The sequence below is a fragment of the Pezoporus flaviventris genome, unplaced genomic scaffold (assembly GCF_033815535.1).
Source record: "Pezoporus flaviventris isolate CSIRO_AGI_PZ_B2104156 unplaced genomic scaffold, CSIRO_AGI_Pfla_v1 ptg000025l, whole genome shotgun sequence".
Taxonomy (NCBI): domain Eukaryota; kingdom Metazoa; phylum Chordata; class Aves; order Psittaciformes; family Psittacidae; genus Pezoporus; species Pezoporus flaviventris.
This window is the reverse complement of record NW_026892573.1, coordinates 7,397,436-7,413,440: the sequence shown is the minus strand read 5'-3', so window position 1 is coordinate 7,413,440 and position 16,005 is coordinate 7,397,436. Positions and strand designations below refer to the sequence as shown.

The following is a 16,005-nucleotide window of genomic DNA, read 5'->3' as shown; positions in this document are numbered from 1 at the left end:
TGGATAATGCAACAGACAAACATTTGTGCTTCAATGTTTTAAACCAATCCTTGTTTACAGGGTATTAGAAGGAAGCAGTATTAGGGGCAGTCATTGAACTCTGGAGCCTTCTGAGGCATCTGGTCCTGGCCAATGTTTAGACACATCAGCCTCTAGAAATAAAAACTGGAAGACTTCAATCAGATTATTCTCATTTCACAATGATTTGTTGTCTGAAATACACAGGACTTCAGCTTTACAATGTTAAGCAAACCTGAGCTTGTACAACACAGCAAAGTGGTAGCAAGAGTTAAGCTCTCAGGTAATACTGTGCTGGGGCTGCTCCCTTTAGCTGGCACTTTTCCTAATCAATCTGCATATTTGCAACAGTCCAAAACAGAATCAGGGAGTAACTTACATTTAATTTGTACCGAGAAACTTTGAAGACTGCTGAATTAATTTTGGAAAACCAAGTAATTTAACAAAGACTGTCTGAATTGAAAGTTAAAATTAAAAAAAAAAAAAAAAAAAAAAAAAAATAGCCAATCCTACAACCCCCAGTTGCTTAAGACGTTCAGAGAATCAAAACCTTAATTTCTAAAAAAAAAAAAGTAGTTAAAAATTAAAAATCTAAACATCTAAAGCAGTACATGTGACATTGCTCCACATGCCAGGCACTTGGAAGATTTTATCTGATTTGCAACAGGTTTTTAGATATTGTATTTTAAAATAAATAAAATAATCTTATCTTCCTGTAATAATGCTGACTTCTTCACACAACCTGTGGAATCAAAACACCCTTGCAGTTATTTCAATTAAGCATCAAAACTGAAACACTTCTCAGCTGCACTTCATCTTTGACTGCAGGCTGTACCAGCAGTTGCCACAAAGTACTCTTATGTCAAACAGGCATTATTTGGTGTTTCCATATGCAAAAACCAGAAAAAACTACTTCTGAAGACTGCTCGCTTCCATGTTCTCTATTGTGAAGACCTTAATGCTGAGAAGAGGGGAAGAATTAGTTTGCCGGTTAGCTCACATTTGAAACAAGCTGAACAGTTGTGCCATTGTGGAGAACTTTTTTTTTCATAGAACACCTAGTAATGAACAAAAAAAAAAAAATCTTACAAACATTATGAAAGTTGGCCAAGATGAACAAAACAAGGTGGGCAGTTAACAGATTTGCTAATGATGATGCAAGTTAATGGTAGTTTACTTAAAAGAATTTCTTTGTTAGTAATATCTGGACATGTCTGTTAAGTGTGTGCAACCAGTTATGCATTCACCAAGAAACAATATCCAACATTATAAAGCAGTCATGATCAACCTTTGGCCTAAAGCTGAATACATTATTCCAGAAAGGTTACAAAGCCACAGTTGATTCCCCTTCTGTAGGCTGAGAGAGAGCCCCTTGAGCCCTTGTCCTGACTTCCTTTCTCCTTCTGAAGTACAAAAAGGGGACCCAGGAAGCAGAAGAGACACTTTGTTTCTCTCCTCTACAACCAGCAAGTACCAGCAGGTTACTCCTGGAGATCTTTGCCAGACAAGTAGTAGCTGAGCTCACTCTGGCAGTGCAGTATTCTCTAATTTATATAGTTGTTTCAAGGGCTGAAGTGATAGGTGGGAGAAAAAGGTACATTTTCCTTTTTGAAAGAACCCGAGTAAACAACAACTCTCATCAAAATTTGTAATAAATATCCTTTAAAAACTACCCCCTTTTCTGCAATGCACTTGTAACAATTAAGAAAAAAATACAAATAAGCAAGCTGAAACTGAATTTGGACATTCAGTTCCTGAAGAGCTTAGAAGATTTAAGGAACATATAAGCCATTGGTTTAGAAAGCATATGGACTATAAGAGAACTTGGTATTTCCCAACATTGCTTCTTACAGCTCAGATTCCCATTTGGGTGATACGCAAGTTAGAAGCCCATAATATTTAAGACTGATGGATGTGTCTTTAACATTTCTACCTTAAATGGAGCACGAAAGGGAGTGCCAACGGAAGAACTTATTCTGTAGTTACTCAAAATGGCATTTAATTAAAAAAATAAAAATAGAATGGCAGGAGTTTACTTCTAAAGTAGCCTTTCATTCCCAGATTTGCGCAAATCTGGGTATCACTGTATATCAAAACACTGTGACAACAGGAACCTGAGCTGGAAGTGAAATTAAAGGCTGCACCCTCAATTTGACCATGTTGAGAAACCTTAGTCAGGGCTTGGTGAGAGAAATCTCTACAACCCCAATCTCTTCCCATATATTTTTTCCTCCACTTCAAAAAGAAAAGGTAAAAAAAAAAGGGGAGTCCAGGGCCATTTTTGCTATGGTGTGTAAACCCGAGTCTCTCTCTTCCTGGAGAATGTCATTCTGGCTGCCCTGTAAAGCGTTAATTCTGTAATATGCAGAGGGTTAGATGTACTTTGCCCAGTTATATATAGAGAAAACTCTCAGTCACCAGGGAATGGAACTGACTATTTCACTTGGAAGGAACCTACAGGGATTATCTAGTTCAACTGCCTGACCAGTTGACAGCTGACCAAGTTAAAGCATGTTATTAAGGATACTGTCCAAATGTGTTTTAAACACTGACAGGCTTGGGGCATCAACCACTTCTCCAGGAAGCCTGTTCCACTGTGTGGCCACCCTCTAGGTGGAGAAATGCTTCCTAGGGAAAAAAACACAGCTAGCAGTGGCTGTGCTCCAGGTTACTTGTTTGCAAAGTGTGTAATTCTCATATATTTTACAAGTGGAGTTTCTGTAGTTAAGAATATGACTTTGCAAAACAGTTAAATTTTTATCACCACTTACAGAGAGAATAAAACAGCTGGCTTCTGAGGAAATGTATGTAAGCAATAAGGGTGACTGTAGGTCTTGGATTTTGGCATTCAGGTCTTGGCTTATTCAGCATCGAGTGTCCAATAGCAGAGAGAAGGAGAGAGAAGGGGACCAAGGAACATGCCTGGTGCCAGGACACTGCTTATCCTTCCAAACCTAACTGACAGAGAAGCACACAGGTTTGGGGACTGGGCCCATTTGCAACAGACTGCAGAGAGGAACTGGACTACCTCAATGCTTACAGCTCCAGGCAACTTGCCCCTTCTCACCTAAAAACACTCACAAAAAAAAAAAAAATCCAAACAACCCCCAAAACCAAAACTCCCCAAAAGTACAGATCTTCCAGACATTCTTATTTCACCCCATTGACAACAATATTAACAACAGACTTTAAATCAGATTTCAGATGTTATCCAATTCTCCCAAATGGCCATTTCTGAAGAAATTCATTCAATGGGGAACTCTTTCCTCAAGTATCTTGGGAGGAATCTACTGTATCAGAGACTAAAATTAATCTAGGATTCATATCATACAAATAAAAATGACATTTTAGGGAGAAAGGAGGATTACTCAGTGAAGTTTTATGAGTATATTTCATTCCATGAATTTTCATAGTGAATACAAGTACGAAAGGCTATGAACTACACAGCCTTCACTCTTGTTTCTACATTTATTTTCAGGCAGCAAATACTAAAATAAATATATCTGGATTTATAAATTCTACTAACCAAAAGCAGCACAGTATTCATAGCAGCATTCCAGTACCTGAAGGGGGCCTATAGGGATGTTGGAGAGGAACTATAGGGACTATAGTGATAAGACAATAGGCAATGGGTTTAAACTTAAACAGGGGAAGTTGAGGTTAGATATAACTTTACTGTGAGGGTGGTGAGGCACTGGAACAGGTTGGCCAAAGAAGTGGTAAATGCTCCATCCTTGGCGGTGTTCACGGTCAGGTTGGGCAGAGCCTTGGGCAACATGGTATAGTGTGAAGTGTCCCTGCCCATGGCAGGGAGGTTGGAACTTGATGATCTTAAGGTCCTTTCCAACCCAAAGCATTCTATGATTCTATAACTATATACCAAAGAATTTTGAATTCACTCTTTTTGCTGAGAATGATGACTTCTAGGTAATTTAAAGCAAGTTTTCAATGCATCTGGAATCAAGGATAAAGACACAAGAGAAAATTCTGATCTCTAAGGCAAAAATAATAAATTACACTTAACTAAGACAAAACTTTACCAAAACCTATGATTAACTTAGATACAGAAGGATCCAATAACCTTGAGGCATCAAACTCACATCCTTGTAAACTTTTTTTCTTTTTTGTGCTGCTCTTTATAGAACATCATAGCCAACCACTAGTTGAAAAACTTCTTTGGAAGAGATTTTTTTTGTATATAAAATGTTCCACATGACCTTGATTATGCATTTTCCAGTGATGGCTGCTATACAGAAGTAAGCCTTGAAAAAATACAGCTTGATAACCAGCTTCCATAAGCTGGCACTGCAGCATTACGAGCACAAGACTTTCAATGGGTCCAGTGAATATGGTTCTGGTGTACTTCAATGCTATGAAGTCACTGAAGGACAGAAGAATAACTGACAGCAAAAGCACACTTTAATGAATCTCCAAAAATTTAGACTTATCTGCTAATTCAACAGAGTCAAAAGGGAAGTATGAACCGCACCCCACCCCCCCCAAAAAAAAAAGCAGCCATGCACACACTCAGTACTCTATGAAATCAAATCACAGATAAAAGGGAAAAAGCACAATATGGAAAGCAGTGAGAACAGCTATAACAGTGTATGTTGTTAAACAACTTATAACACGCTTTTTTTTTCCCTGTATAGGAAAAGATCATGAAACATATGCAGTTCTAGGCTTCATTTTCAGCAGGAAGGCAAAAACAAAGCAAGCTGGAACTTTATAACGTACCATATGCTTTTCAGAAACAGTAGCATCAGAACCAAAGCTGAGGAAAGTCATTTAGTAATCTAGATTACATCTTCACCACTATATTTTTGCTGTGACTCCATGTACAAAAACAATCTGAAAGCCAAAAGGCGATTCTCAGAATTATTTGTATTTATAGCCATCTATTACTCTGCTGATTGAAGACATCCTCCTATGATAAGGGGTTAATAATACCTTTCAGATCAGAGGTTTAAATTTTTAAAGGAGAAACTTTTTTTAGAAATACTTACTTGGAGATTCGAAGCTAAATATCTCAGTTCAAAGAATTTGCACTTAAACTCACACACAGTATACACATTTAGAATCACAGAATCATAGAATATTTAGAGTTGGAAAGGACCTTAAGATCATCAAGTTCCAAACCCCCTGCCATGGGCAGGGACACCTCACACTAAACCATATCACCCAAGGCCTCATCCAGCCTGGTCTTGAGCACTGCCAGGGATGGAGCATTCACAACCTCCCTGGGCAACCCATTCCAGTGCCTCACCACCCTAACAGGAAAGAATTTCTTCCTTATATCCAATCTAAACTTCCCCTAAGTTTTAACCCGTTACCCCTTGTTCTATCACTACAGTCCCTAATGTAGAGTCCCTCCCCAGCATCCCTACAGGCCCCCTTCAGATACTGGAAGGCTGCTATGAGGTCTCCACGCAGCCTTCTCTTCTCCAGGCTGAACAGCCCCAACTTTCTCAGCCTATCTTCATACAGGAGGTGCTCCAGTCCCCTGATCATCCTTGTGGCCCTTCTCTGGACATGTTCCAACAGTTCCATGTCTTTTTTATGTTGAGGACACCAGAACTGCACACAATACTCCAGGTGAGGTCTCACAAGAGCAGAGTAGAGGGGCAGGATCACCTCCTTTGACCTGCTGGTCATGCTCCTCTGGATGCAGCCCAGGATACAACTGGCTTTCTGGGCTGCAAGCGCACACTGCAGCCAGCTCATGTTCATTTTCTCATCAACCAACACCCTCAAGTCCTTCTCTGCAGGGCTGCTCTGAATCTCTTCTTTGCCCGACCTGTAGCTGTGCCTGGGATTGCTCCGACCCAGGTGTAGGACCTTGCACTTGGCATGGTTAAACTTCATGAGGTTGGCATCAGCCCACCTCACAAGCATGTCAAGGTCCCCCTGGATGGCATTCCTTCCCTCCAGCGTATCAACCGAACCACACAGCTTGGTGTCATCAGTAAACATGCTGAGGGCGCACACAATCCACTGTCCATGTCACCAACAAAGATGTTAAACAAGACTGGTCCCAACACCAATCCCTGAGGAACACCACTCGTTACTGGTCTCCAGCTGGACATTGAGCCATTGACCACAACTCTTTGTTTGCAGCCATCCAGCCAGTTCTTATCCAATGAGTGGTCCATCCATCAAATTGATGTCTCTCCAATTTAGAGACAAGGATGTCATGTGGGAGAGCGTCGAACGTTTTATACAAGTCCAGGTCGATGACATCAACTGCTCTACCCCTGTCCATCAGTTCCGTAGCCCCATCATAGAAGGCCACCACATTGGTCAGGCAGGATTTCCCCTTAGTGAAGCCATGCTGGCTGTCACCAAGCACCTTGTTGTTTTTCATATGCCTTAGCATGCCTTCCAGGAGAATCTGCTCCAAGATTTGGCCAGACACAGAGGTGAGACTGACTGGTCTGTAATTCCCTGGGTCATCCATTTTCCCCTTCTTGAAAATGGGGGTTATATTTCCCTTTTTCCAGTCGTCGGGAACTTCACCTGACTGCCATGATTTTTCAAATATGATGGACAGCGGCTTCGCAAGTTCATTCACCAGCTCCTTCAGGACCCACGGATGGATCTCATCAGGACCCATGGACTTGTGCATGTTCAGATTTTTAAGATGGTCTCGAACCAGATCCTTTCCTACAGTGGGCCCAAGGTCTTCATTCTCACAGTCCCTGCGTCTGCCTTCCAAGACTTGGGTGGTGTGGTCAGAGCCTTTGCCAGTAAAGACCGAGGCAAAGAAGTCATTCAGAACCTCAGCCTTCTCCAAATCCTGTGTAGCCAGTTCTCCTGAGAGCTTTCTGAGAGGGCCTACATTCTCCCTAGTTTGTTTTTTATTTGCTATGTACTTGTAGAATCCCTTCCTGTTATCTTTAATACCTCTAGCTAAGTTTAATTTTAACTGGGCCTTAGCTTTCCTAACCTGGTCCCTAGCTTCTTGGACAACATCCCTGTACTCTTCCCAGGCCACCTTGCTTCCACTTTTTATAAGCCTCTTTTTTCCTTTGAATTTTCCTCAGCAGCTCCTTATCTATCCAAGTAAGTCTCCTGGCCCTCCTGCTGCACTTCCTTCTAGTTGGGATGCAACACTCCTGAGCTTTTAGCAGGTGATCCTTGAATATCAACCAGGAGTCTTGGGCCCCACTGCCCTCTAGGGCTGTATCCCATGGAACCTTCCTAAGCAGGTTCCTGAAGAGGCCAAAGTCTGCTCTCTCTGAAGTCCAGGGCAGTGAGCTTGCTGCACACCCTTCTCAGTGTCCTGAGGATCTCAAATTCGGGCATCTCATGATCGCTGCATCCAAGGCTGCCCTGGAGAGTCACATTTCCAATGAGCCCTTCCCTGTTGGTGAGCACAAGGTCAAGCATGACACTTCTCCTTGCTGGCTCCTCTATTACTTGCAGAAGGAAGTTGTCTTCTACACAATCGAGGAACCTCCTGGATTGCTTGTGCCAGGCCATACCGTCCTTCCAACAGATGTCAGGGTGGTTACACACACAGAGATCTATACTACATATATACACACACATAATGGGATTTTTGGAAAACCCACTAAGCATCTAAACTTCTGAATAAAGTTTGGAAGATAAGCAACCAGCTTCCCAAACTAGAAGTATTACTTCCTCGCTATACCTTGCTGAGAAATAAAGGTGACTGAAAATCACACACTATGTATTCCATTCTCCAAAGAAATGGAAATGATTAACAGGTCTTGGGCTACTTTGAGGGTGCCATCTACCCTTTTGGTTACAAAGGATACCAAGACTATACAGGGATGTCCCACTTTGCAACTGTTAGCTACAGTGGGAAGGTACAGAAAAGGCAGAGAGGGTCCAGAACTCCAGGGCTGCTGCAAACTTGTGTCAACAACTTACTGATTTGTCTTGGAATAGCACTGGGTGCTGTAGAAACTGTCTGAAACAATTTAACATCAATCTAATATCAGGAAAGCAAAGTGTGTTAAAGAAAGTGGTTTGAACTCTTGCCTCCTTGTTTTCCTCTCAATCACAAATTTACCTTCTCCCACCACTCATGTAATCAAGCACATCCTTCCTGTCCAGCCTTGGCAATAATCAGTAAATCCTCACTGCAGTACTTACCCTCACATGAAAAACTCTCAAGCACTTTTTGCCCTCATTCCACGATTTCTCAGTGTCACTTGGTTTCTATCAACTCCTATGGACCTTCTCCATACTTCATCCACTCTTATGCATCGAGATACAAGTAGTACACTATCCACACACCCTGAATGCAATGATGAGAAGGTGCAAAGGCAGTACTTCTGTGCTTAATAGACAGGGAGGAGCTAACAGGCTTGATCTTCGATTTTCCTCTACGCCAGCTTTGTCCTATGAAACAAACAGTAGTCCCTTGTTCTGTGGGACAGAGAATGAAGAAGTCTCCCACAGCAGCACAGAGTAGCATATGAACATCCGCACAATTTAATTTCCCCATGTTTTCTGCGTGAACATGCACATTCCCCTAACTTCAGGGACTCTTTTGTTCTAAAACATGGCGGAAAGTTATGGCTTTAACCTCATCAGATACTTCCACATTTGAAGCTTATGACCTTTCATCTTAACATGTTCAAATATTTGTACTACTATTTCACATCTAAACGGCTAGCAGAACTTCAAGTATTTGAAACAGATTATCTTGATGATATGAATCGTTCCAGAAAAGTACTAAATGGTCTCTATTAATTTGATAACTCAGTAATCAGTATATACAACATAAGTCACAATAATTGTAATAGTTATCTCTGGTAAGATGCAAGGAGAAGGAAGTGATTAAACAATCCTCATATGTCTTACTGCTAAGCAAAAACTTGCAAGTTAACTAATCTAATGTAGGAAATACCAACATATAAACAAATCATAGAATCACAGAATAGTTAGGGTTGGATAATGATAAAGTATCCCCCAAACAACATTTGCATTTATATCCGACTCAAATTTTTGCACTACTACAGAGTAAGCCTGACAGCATGGCTTGATTGTCTTATTTTGGGGGAAAGCAGAACAAGTAACTCAGTCTCAACTATGTTGAAAGGTCAGGATGATTACAGGAGGTTCCCAAGGACTGGAAAAACACAAATGTCACTGCAATCTTCTAAAAAGGACAAGGAGGAGGGAAGGATCCAGGAAGCATCAGGCCAGTCAACATCACCTTTAACTCTGGGAAGGTCAGTGAGAAAATCTTCCTAGAAATCATTCCCAAACACAGTAAAAATGGAAAGGTGATCAGGAGTAGTCAGTATGGATTCAGAAAGTGGCAATCATGCCTTACAAACCTGGATGGTCTTCTACAATGAAATTACCAGCTTGATGAATGATGGGAGAGGAGTAGATACTTTTTATCATGACTTACGCAAAGCTTTTGACAGCGTTAGAATCATAGAATAGTTATGGTTGGAAGGGACCTCAAGGGTCATCCAGTTCCAATCCCCTGCCATGGGTAGGGACACCTTACATTAGACCAGGTTGCTCAAAGCCCTGTCCAAGCCCGGCCTTGAAGACTTCCAGAGAGATACAGACTTCACAGGAGAGGTCATTGTGGCCCTCTTCCAGACTTGCTCCAGCAGGAGCTCTTGTGCTAAGGGCCGCAGAGCTGGACACAGTACTGCAGGTAGGGTCTCACAAGAGGAGAGCAGAGGGGCAAAATCACCTCCTTCAGCCTGCTGATCATGCTCCTTTTGATGTGGCTCAGGATACCTTTGGCTTTCTGGCCTGCAAGCACACACTGTCAGCTCATGTTGAGCTTCCCATCAATCAACACAAGTCCACTGAGGTGGAATGAAAACTGGCTGGTGTCAGTCTCAAAGGGTTCAGATCAGCAATGAAATAAATATTCAGCAGGAGACCACACACTAGTCATCTACTTTAGTGGCTGATACTGGGGCAGATAAAGAAGATAATAAACACTAAAGACCTGGATGATGGGACAGAGTGCACCATCAGCAAGTCTGCAAGTGACACAAAGTTTGGAGGACTAGTTGATGCACTAGACAGCTGCACTGCCATCCAGAGCAACCTTGACAAATAGAAGAAATGGGCCAGCAGAAATCTCATGAAGTTCAACATAGGGAAATGAAGTCCTGTACCTGAAGAAGAATAAACCCATGCATGAGTATACACTTGGGGCTGACTGGCTGGAAAGCAGTGTTTCAGAAAAGGAATGACAGGCAAGTTGAATGTGAGTCAGCAAAGCACCGTTGAGTCAAAAAAAGGCCAACAGTACCCTGGGTTTAACTAGGAAGAGTATTGCCAGCAGGTGAAGGGAGGTAATCCACCTAACCACCACTGGTGAGACATATGGAGTTCCGAGTCCAGTCCTGGGCTCTCCAGTACAAGAAGAACATGTACATACTAAAAAGAGTCCAGCAAAGGTCCACAAAAATTATGAAGGGAATGGAGCATCTCACCTGTGAAGAGAGGCTGAGAGAGCTGGGACTGTTCAGACTAGAGATGTAGCAGGAGAGATCTTATTATCAGAGTACATGAATACCTGAAGGTGGAGGAGTAAACAAAACTGAACTAGACTAGTACCCAGCGAAAGAACAAAAGGCCACAGGTACAAACAAATACAGAAATTTCACCAAAATGTAAGAAATTATTTCACTGTGAGAGTGGGTTAAATATTGAGGAATAAACTACAAGAGAGGCTGCTGAGCCCCTTATCCTTGGACATACACAAAATGGACATGGTCCTGGGTGACCTGCTCTAGCTGAACCTTCTTTGAGTCAGGGAAAGCTGGACTGCATCATCTGTGGAGGTCCTTTCCAACCTCAAGGGTTCTGTGATATATCCGTAAGAATTTTCAAACAACAGTAAAAGCAAAGAATACTCACAATTGGATAAAGAAACACCAGTGGTATGTTTACTTTATGTAGGCATGCTTTTTTTTTGTTTGTTTTGTTTGCAAGGCTTTAAAATAGAACATTTCAAGGCAGAACATGTAAGGAAACCAAAGCAGTTTTCCTCTTGCATATTATGCTTTACTACTTCAAAACATCAGTATTTGAAAGAAGAATTAAAAAGAAAAGCAAGTTTGGGTATTGTTTTTTGTCCTTATCCCTGCAATGTTAAATCCTTTTTAATAAAGGTATGGATGCATCAGCTCCTTCTCTGTATTTAAGCTTTCCCTATATTGCGAAGATCTCTCTGCAGCCCAAACCTTATGAACTGTTGCAATCCATTCTCCAGTCTCATTTTAGAGGTCTTGTATGTATTTTTACTAGTCCTGGGTTCAGCAGTAGTAGTCATTTTTCTCCTTCTTAGTAGCTGATGCAGTGCTGTGGTTTTGACTTTCAGCCTGGGAACAGTGCTGGTAACACCGATGTTTTTAGTTGTTCCTCAGTAATGTTTACTCTGACCAAGGACTTTAGGACTATCCGAGTCTCATGCTCTCCCAGGGAGGAGGGGAAGCTGAAAGGAAGCAGAGACAGGACACCTGACCCAAACTAGCCAAAGGGGTATTCCATACCACAGCACATCATACCCAGTACAGAAACTGGGGGCAGTTACCCAGAAGGTCTACATCACTGTTCAGGTCGGGCTGGGTATTGGTCGGTGGGTGCCAAGTGGTTGTATTCTCTTTCCTTCTTATTTTCCTTATCATTATTATTATTGGTGGCAGCAGTAGTGGTTTGTGTTATACCTTAGTTACTGGACTGTTCTTACCTCAACCTGTTACATTCTTTTGATTCTCCTCCCCATCCCTCCGGGAGCGGAGGGAGAAGGGGGGGGAGTGAGCGAGTGAGCTGCTGCGTGGTTCTGGGTGGCCAGCTGGGCTTAAAACATGACATTACTCTACAAATTAATACTTTTTTATGATAAATAATTATTTCTTCTGCATAAAGACCAAACATGGGAATGACAGAGTGTAAGGGACTTCCCCAGTCCAAGTTCCCTAGTCCTGAACCAAGTTCAGTCTCTGTCACAGATAGTGCTCTCAGAATCAAAGAATCAATCTTTAGGGTTCGAAAGGACCTAAAGATCATCAAGTTCTGACCGCCCTGCCATGGGCAGGGACACCTCACACTAAACCATATCACCCAAGGCCTCATCCAGCCTGGTCTTGAACACTGCCAGGGATGGAGCATTCACAACCTCCCTGGGCAACCTACTGCAGTGCTTCACCAACCTAACAGGAAAGAATTTCCTCCTTATATCCAATCTAAACTTCCCTGGTTTAAATTTGAACCTGTTACCCCTCTCCTGTCACTACAGTCCCTAATGAAGAGTCCCTCCCCAGCATCCCTATAGGCCCCCCTTCAGATACTAGAAGGCTGCTCTGAGGTCTCCACATAGCCTTCTCTTCTCCAGGCTGAACAGCCCCAACTTTCTCAGCCTGTCTTCATACGGGAGGTGCTCCAGTCCCCTGATCAGCCTTGTGGTCCTCCTCTGGACTTGTTCCAACAGTTCCATGTCCCTTTTATGTTGAAGACAGCAGAACTGTACACAATACTCCAGGTGAGGTCTCACAAGAGCAGAGTAGAGGGGCAGGATCACCTCCTTTGACCTGCTGGTCATGCTCCTCTGGATGCAGCCCAGGATACAATTGGCTTTCTGGGCTGCAAGCACACACTGAAGCTGGCTCATGTTCATTTTCTCATCAACCAACACCCTCAAGTCCTTCTCTGCAGGGCTGCTCTGACGCTCTTCTCTGCCCAACCTGTAGCTGTGCCTGAGATTGCTCCAACCCAGGTGTAGGACCTTGCACTTGGCATGGTTAAACTTCATGAGGTTGGCATCAGCCCACCTCACAAGCATGTCAAGGTCCCCCTGGATGGCATTCCTTTCCTCCAGCGTATCAACCGAACCACACAGCTTGGTGTCACCAGAAAACTTGTTGAGGGCGCACTCAATCCCACTGTCCATGTCACCAACAAAGATGTTAAACAAGACTGGTCCCAACACCAATCCCTGAGGAACACCACTCATTACTAGTCTCCAGCTGCACATAGAGCCACTGAGTACTTAGCATGCAGCCATCCAGCCAGTTCTTTATCCACCGAGTGGTCCATCCATCAAACTGATGTCTCTCCAATTTAGAGACAAGGATGTCGTGTGGGACAGTGTCAAACGCTTTGCACAAGTCCGGGTAGATGACATCAACTGCTCTACCCCTGTCCATCAGTTCTGTAGCCCCATCATAGAAGGCCACCACATTGGTCAGGCAGGATTTCCCCTTAGTGAAGCCATGCTGGCTGTCACCAAGCACCTTGTTGTTTTTCATGTGCCTTAGCATGCCTTCCAGGAGAATCTGCTCCAAGATTTGGCCAGGCACAGAGGTGAGACTGACTGGTCTGTAATTCCCTGGGTCATCCATTTTCCCCTTCTTGAAAATGGGGGTTATATTTCCCTTTTCCAGTTGTCAGAACTTCACCTGACTGCCATGATTTTTCAAATATGATGGACAGCGTCTTAGCATCTTCATTTGCCAGCTCCTTCAGGAGCTGCGGATGGATTTCATCAGGACCCATGGACTTGTGCATGTTGAGGTTTTTAAGATGGTCTCGAGCCAGTTCCTCGCCTACAGTGGGCACAAGGTCCTCATTCTCACAGTCCCTGCGTCTGCCTTCCAAGACTTGGGTGGTGTGGTCAGAGCCTTTGCCAGTGAAGACTGAGGCAAAGAAGTCATTCAGAACCTCAGCCTTCTCCAAATCCTGTGTAGCCAGTTCTCCCAAGAGCTTCCCGAGGGGGGGTCTACATTCTCCCTAGTTTGTTTTTTATTTGCTATGTACTTGTAGAATCCCTTCCTGTTATCCTTAACATCCCTTCATCTGAAGTATCATCCCTTCATCTGAAGTATCACTTCAGATCCTTCAAAACACTTAACATTTCATTCCTCTTCTGTTATGGAAGCTTATTTAGGGGTTAAAATATTCTGCCTAGTTTAAAGTTATGGAGAATGCATACATTTTTGACAACACTTCTTCCTAACTGGAGCTGACCTTTCTCAAGTGTTCTGAAACCACAGCCATAAGTTTTTCTGTTACCTTGACTGTTTTCTGCCAAAGAAATATAAAAATAAATTAAAAATTGAAGGTGGGTCCAAGCAGACACCAATATACACAAGCAAGTCCCACCACTCAGACACCGAGTTGTAAGCAAATGTCAGTAGAGAGGCTATAGAGTTGTTAGCACATGTTGTGCCTGTGCTAGTAAGCCCTACCACAGAGGAAGATTTAGTAACCTTAAAATGGTCCTATAACAATGTGAATATATAGCTTCCAAATTAAGACTCAAGCATGGCTAGACAACTTGATAGCTGTTTGGTGCCATCCTTCTGTGAAGATGGTCTTTCACAAGACAGGCTTTCTTCTTCATACTCCTTACAAATCTCTTCCTGCACGAGTTCTACCTTCACCTCAATCCCTAAAACAGATGCACAACCAAAGCCGTACAAAATATATTCCAGATGAAGGATTACTACCTTTTGCACTGTTAATATGTCAATGACACGATTGGAAGAAGAAGAAAAAAAGATACTGAAGTTTCCTTACCTGTTGTGCTCCATCCCCGCTTACAATAGGGGAAGTTAGAAGAGGGATTTCACTACTTAAAATCGAAGTGGTATCCAGTAATGGTGGATGTTCTGCCATCATTGACGGTACACTATTTCACAAGATCACCTGCAAAGAAAAATTACTCAAATGGTTAAACTATATAAATATTTCTGAATAATTACCCACTAAAACCAGCCCCACTTTTTAAGGAAAAAAAAAATAATTCTTAGACACCTTTAGAAAATGTGTTTCCACAACATTCCAGCAACCATGTAAACCTGAAGATGTGTTCTGCCAGCTAGTATAGGACTTACTTATGCAGAGGGTGGTTTAGACCCCCTCTAGCGGCTTAACTTCAGATGAAAACACATCACAGCCTTGGAGCTAACAAACGTGTACCTTTTAACTTTGATTATAAACCAAGATTTTGCCTAAATTTCACTGGCACTGCTGACAAAATACCTACTGGGAAAATCGAAAAATAAAAGCAGCAGTTTCCTTACATATATAGTGTTGTTCTTTATAGGAAATTGGGAAAAAAACCCAAGATCTATGAACAGGGATACTGTTTCTTGTTTCTTTTTTTTATTTTTTTTATTACCAACCTACTTTTTCCACTAGTATAACAAAGGAGACACTTATTTTAGGAACAACTAGCTACTAGGGAATGTCCAAGTGAGATGAATGAATAAAAAGATGTTATATTTCTTTAGTTTTAAAATAAATTCGACCCAGAATTAAAGCTGTGTCATTTGTGTCATTTTTGTCATTTTTATAACCAGTGGCCCTCTGACAGCTTTATCCAGCAGCTAAACTTGGGGGGGAGGTAATGCCTGAACACAAAATCATCATCCTCATAACTCTATTATGGAAAAGCCCTTGCTAGCACACACTGTAAAGTTACATGAAATCTGATGACAAGAAAAAAAGCCACACAGGTAAGAGGCCCACGAAAGCAGTGATCCACTTCAACTCTGATGAGTGTCAAGTAACAGCATAACAGAAAGCAGGATTCAGCCAAGCGCTCCTTTCAATTACATAGAACACATTACTTATGGCTTGTTAATGATATTTTGCATGTTAGTGCTATATGAAGACTGGATGGAAGAATTAAGACCAGAAAAGCTGGTGATTACCATTCTTCCGTGCTGGAAATATGCACTGGGAGTCTAGTAAGCTGCTTTTGAAATTGTATTTCATTTTGTTACTAAAAAAAAAAATAAATCTCTAAGTTATACTGCCTTAGTGTACTAATCTTATCTTCATCGCAGCCCAATCCAAGAGCACTTGGATTTTGAAATAAAAAAATTAGATCAACAAGAACTGAGAAATTGATATTTCTTAAGAAAACAAAGACAGATGGAAAGAATTCACTAGAGGTGAACTGTACATTCAGAATTCCCACAAGTTAATCACACTTTACATCTGAAAACTGCTTAACATCAAACATGG

At 42.1% G+C, this 16,005-nt stretch overlaps 1 protein-coding gene across 6 annotated transcripts in view; it reads right to left on the bottom strand.

Annotated features, from left to right (window-relative positions):
• The window catches only part of FNDC3A (fibronectin type III domain containing 3A), a 123,357-nt gene that overhangs the window by 90,660 nt on the left and 16,692 nt on the right, over positions 1-16,005 (bottom strand). For all 6 annotated transcript variants that reach the window (XM_061457364.1, XM_061457363.1, XM_061457371.1 and 3 more), the window contains one exon: positions 14,551-14,679. In XM_061457364.1, the coding sequence (XP_061313348.1) occupies positions 14,551-14,652 (102 nt within the window). In that variant the 5' untranslated portion in view covers positions 14,653-14,679. Of the gene's footprint in view, positions 1-14,550; positions 14,680-16,005 lie in introns of those variants that run through there.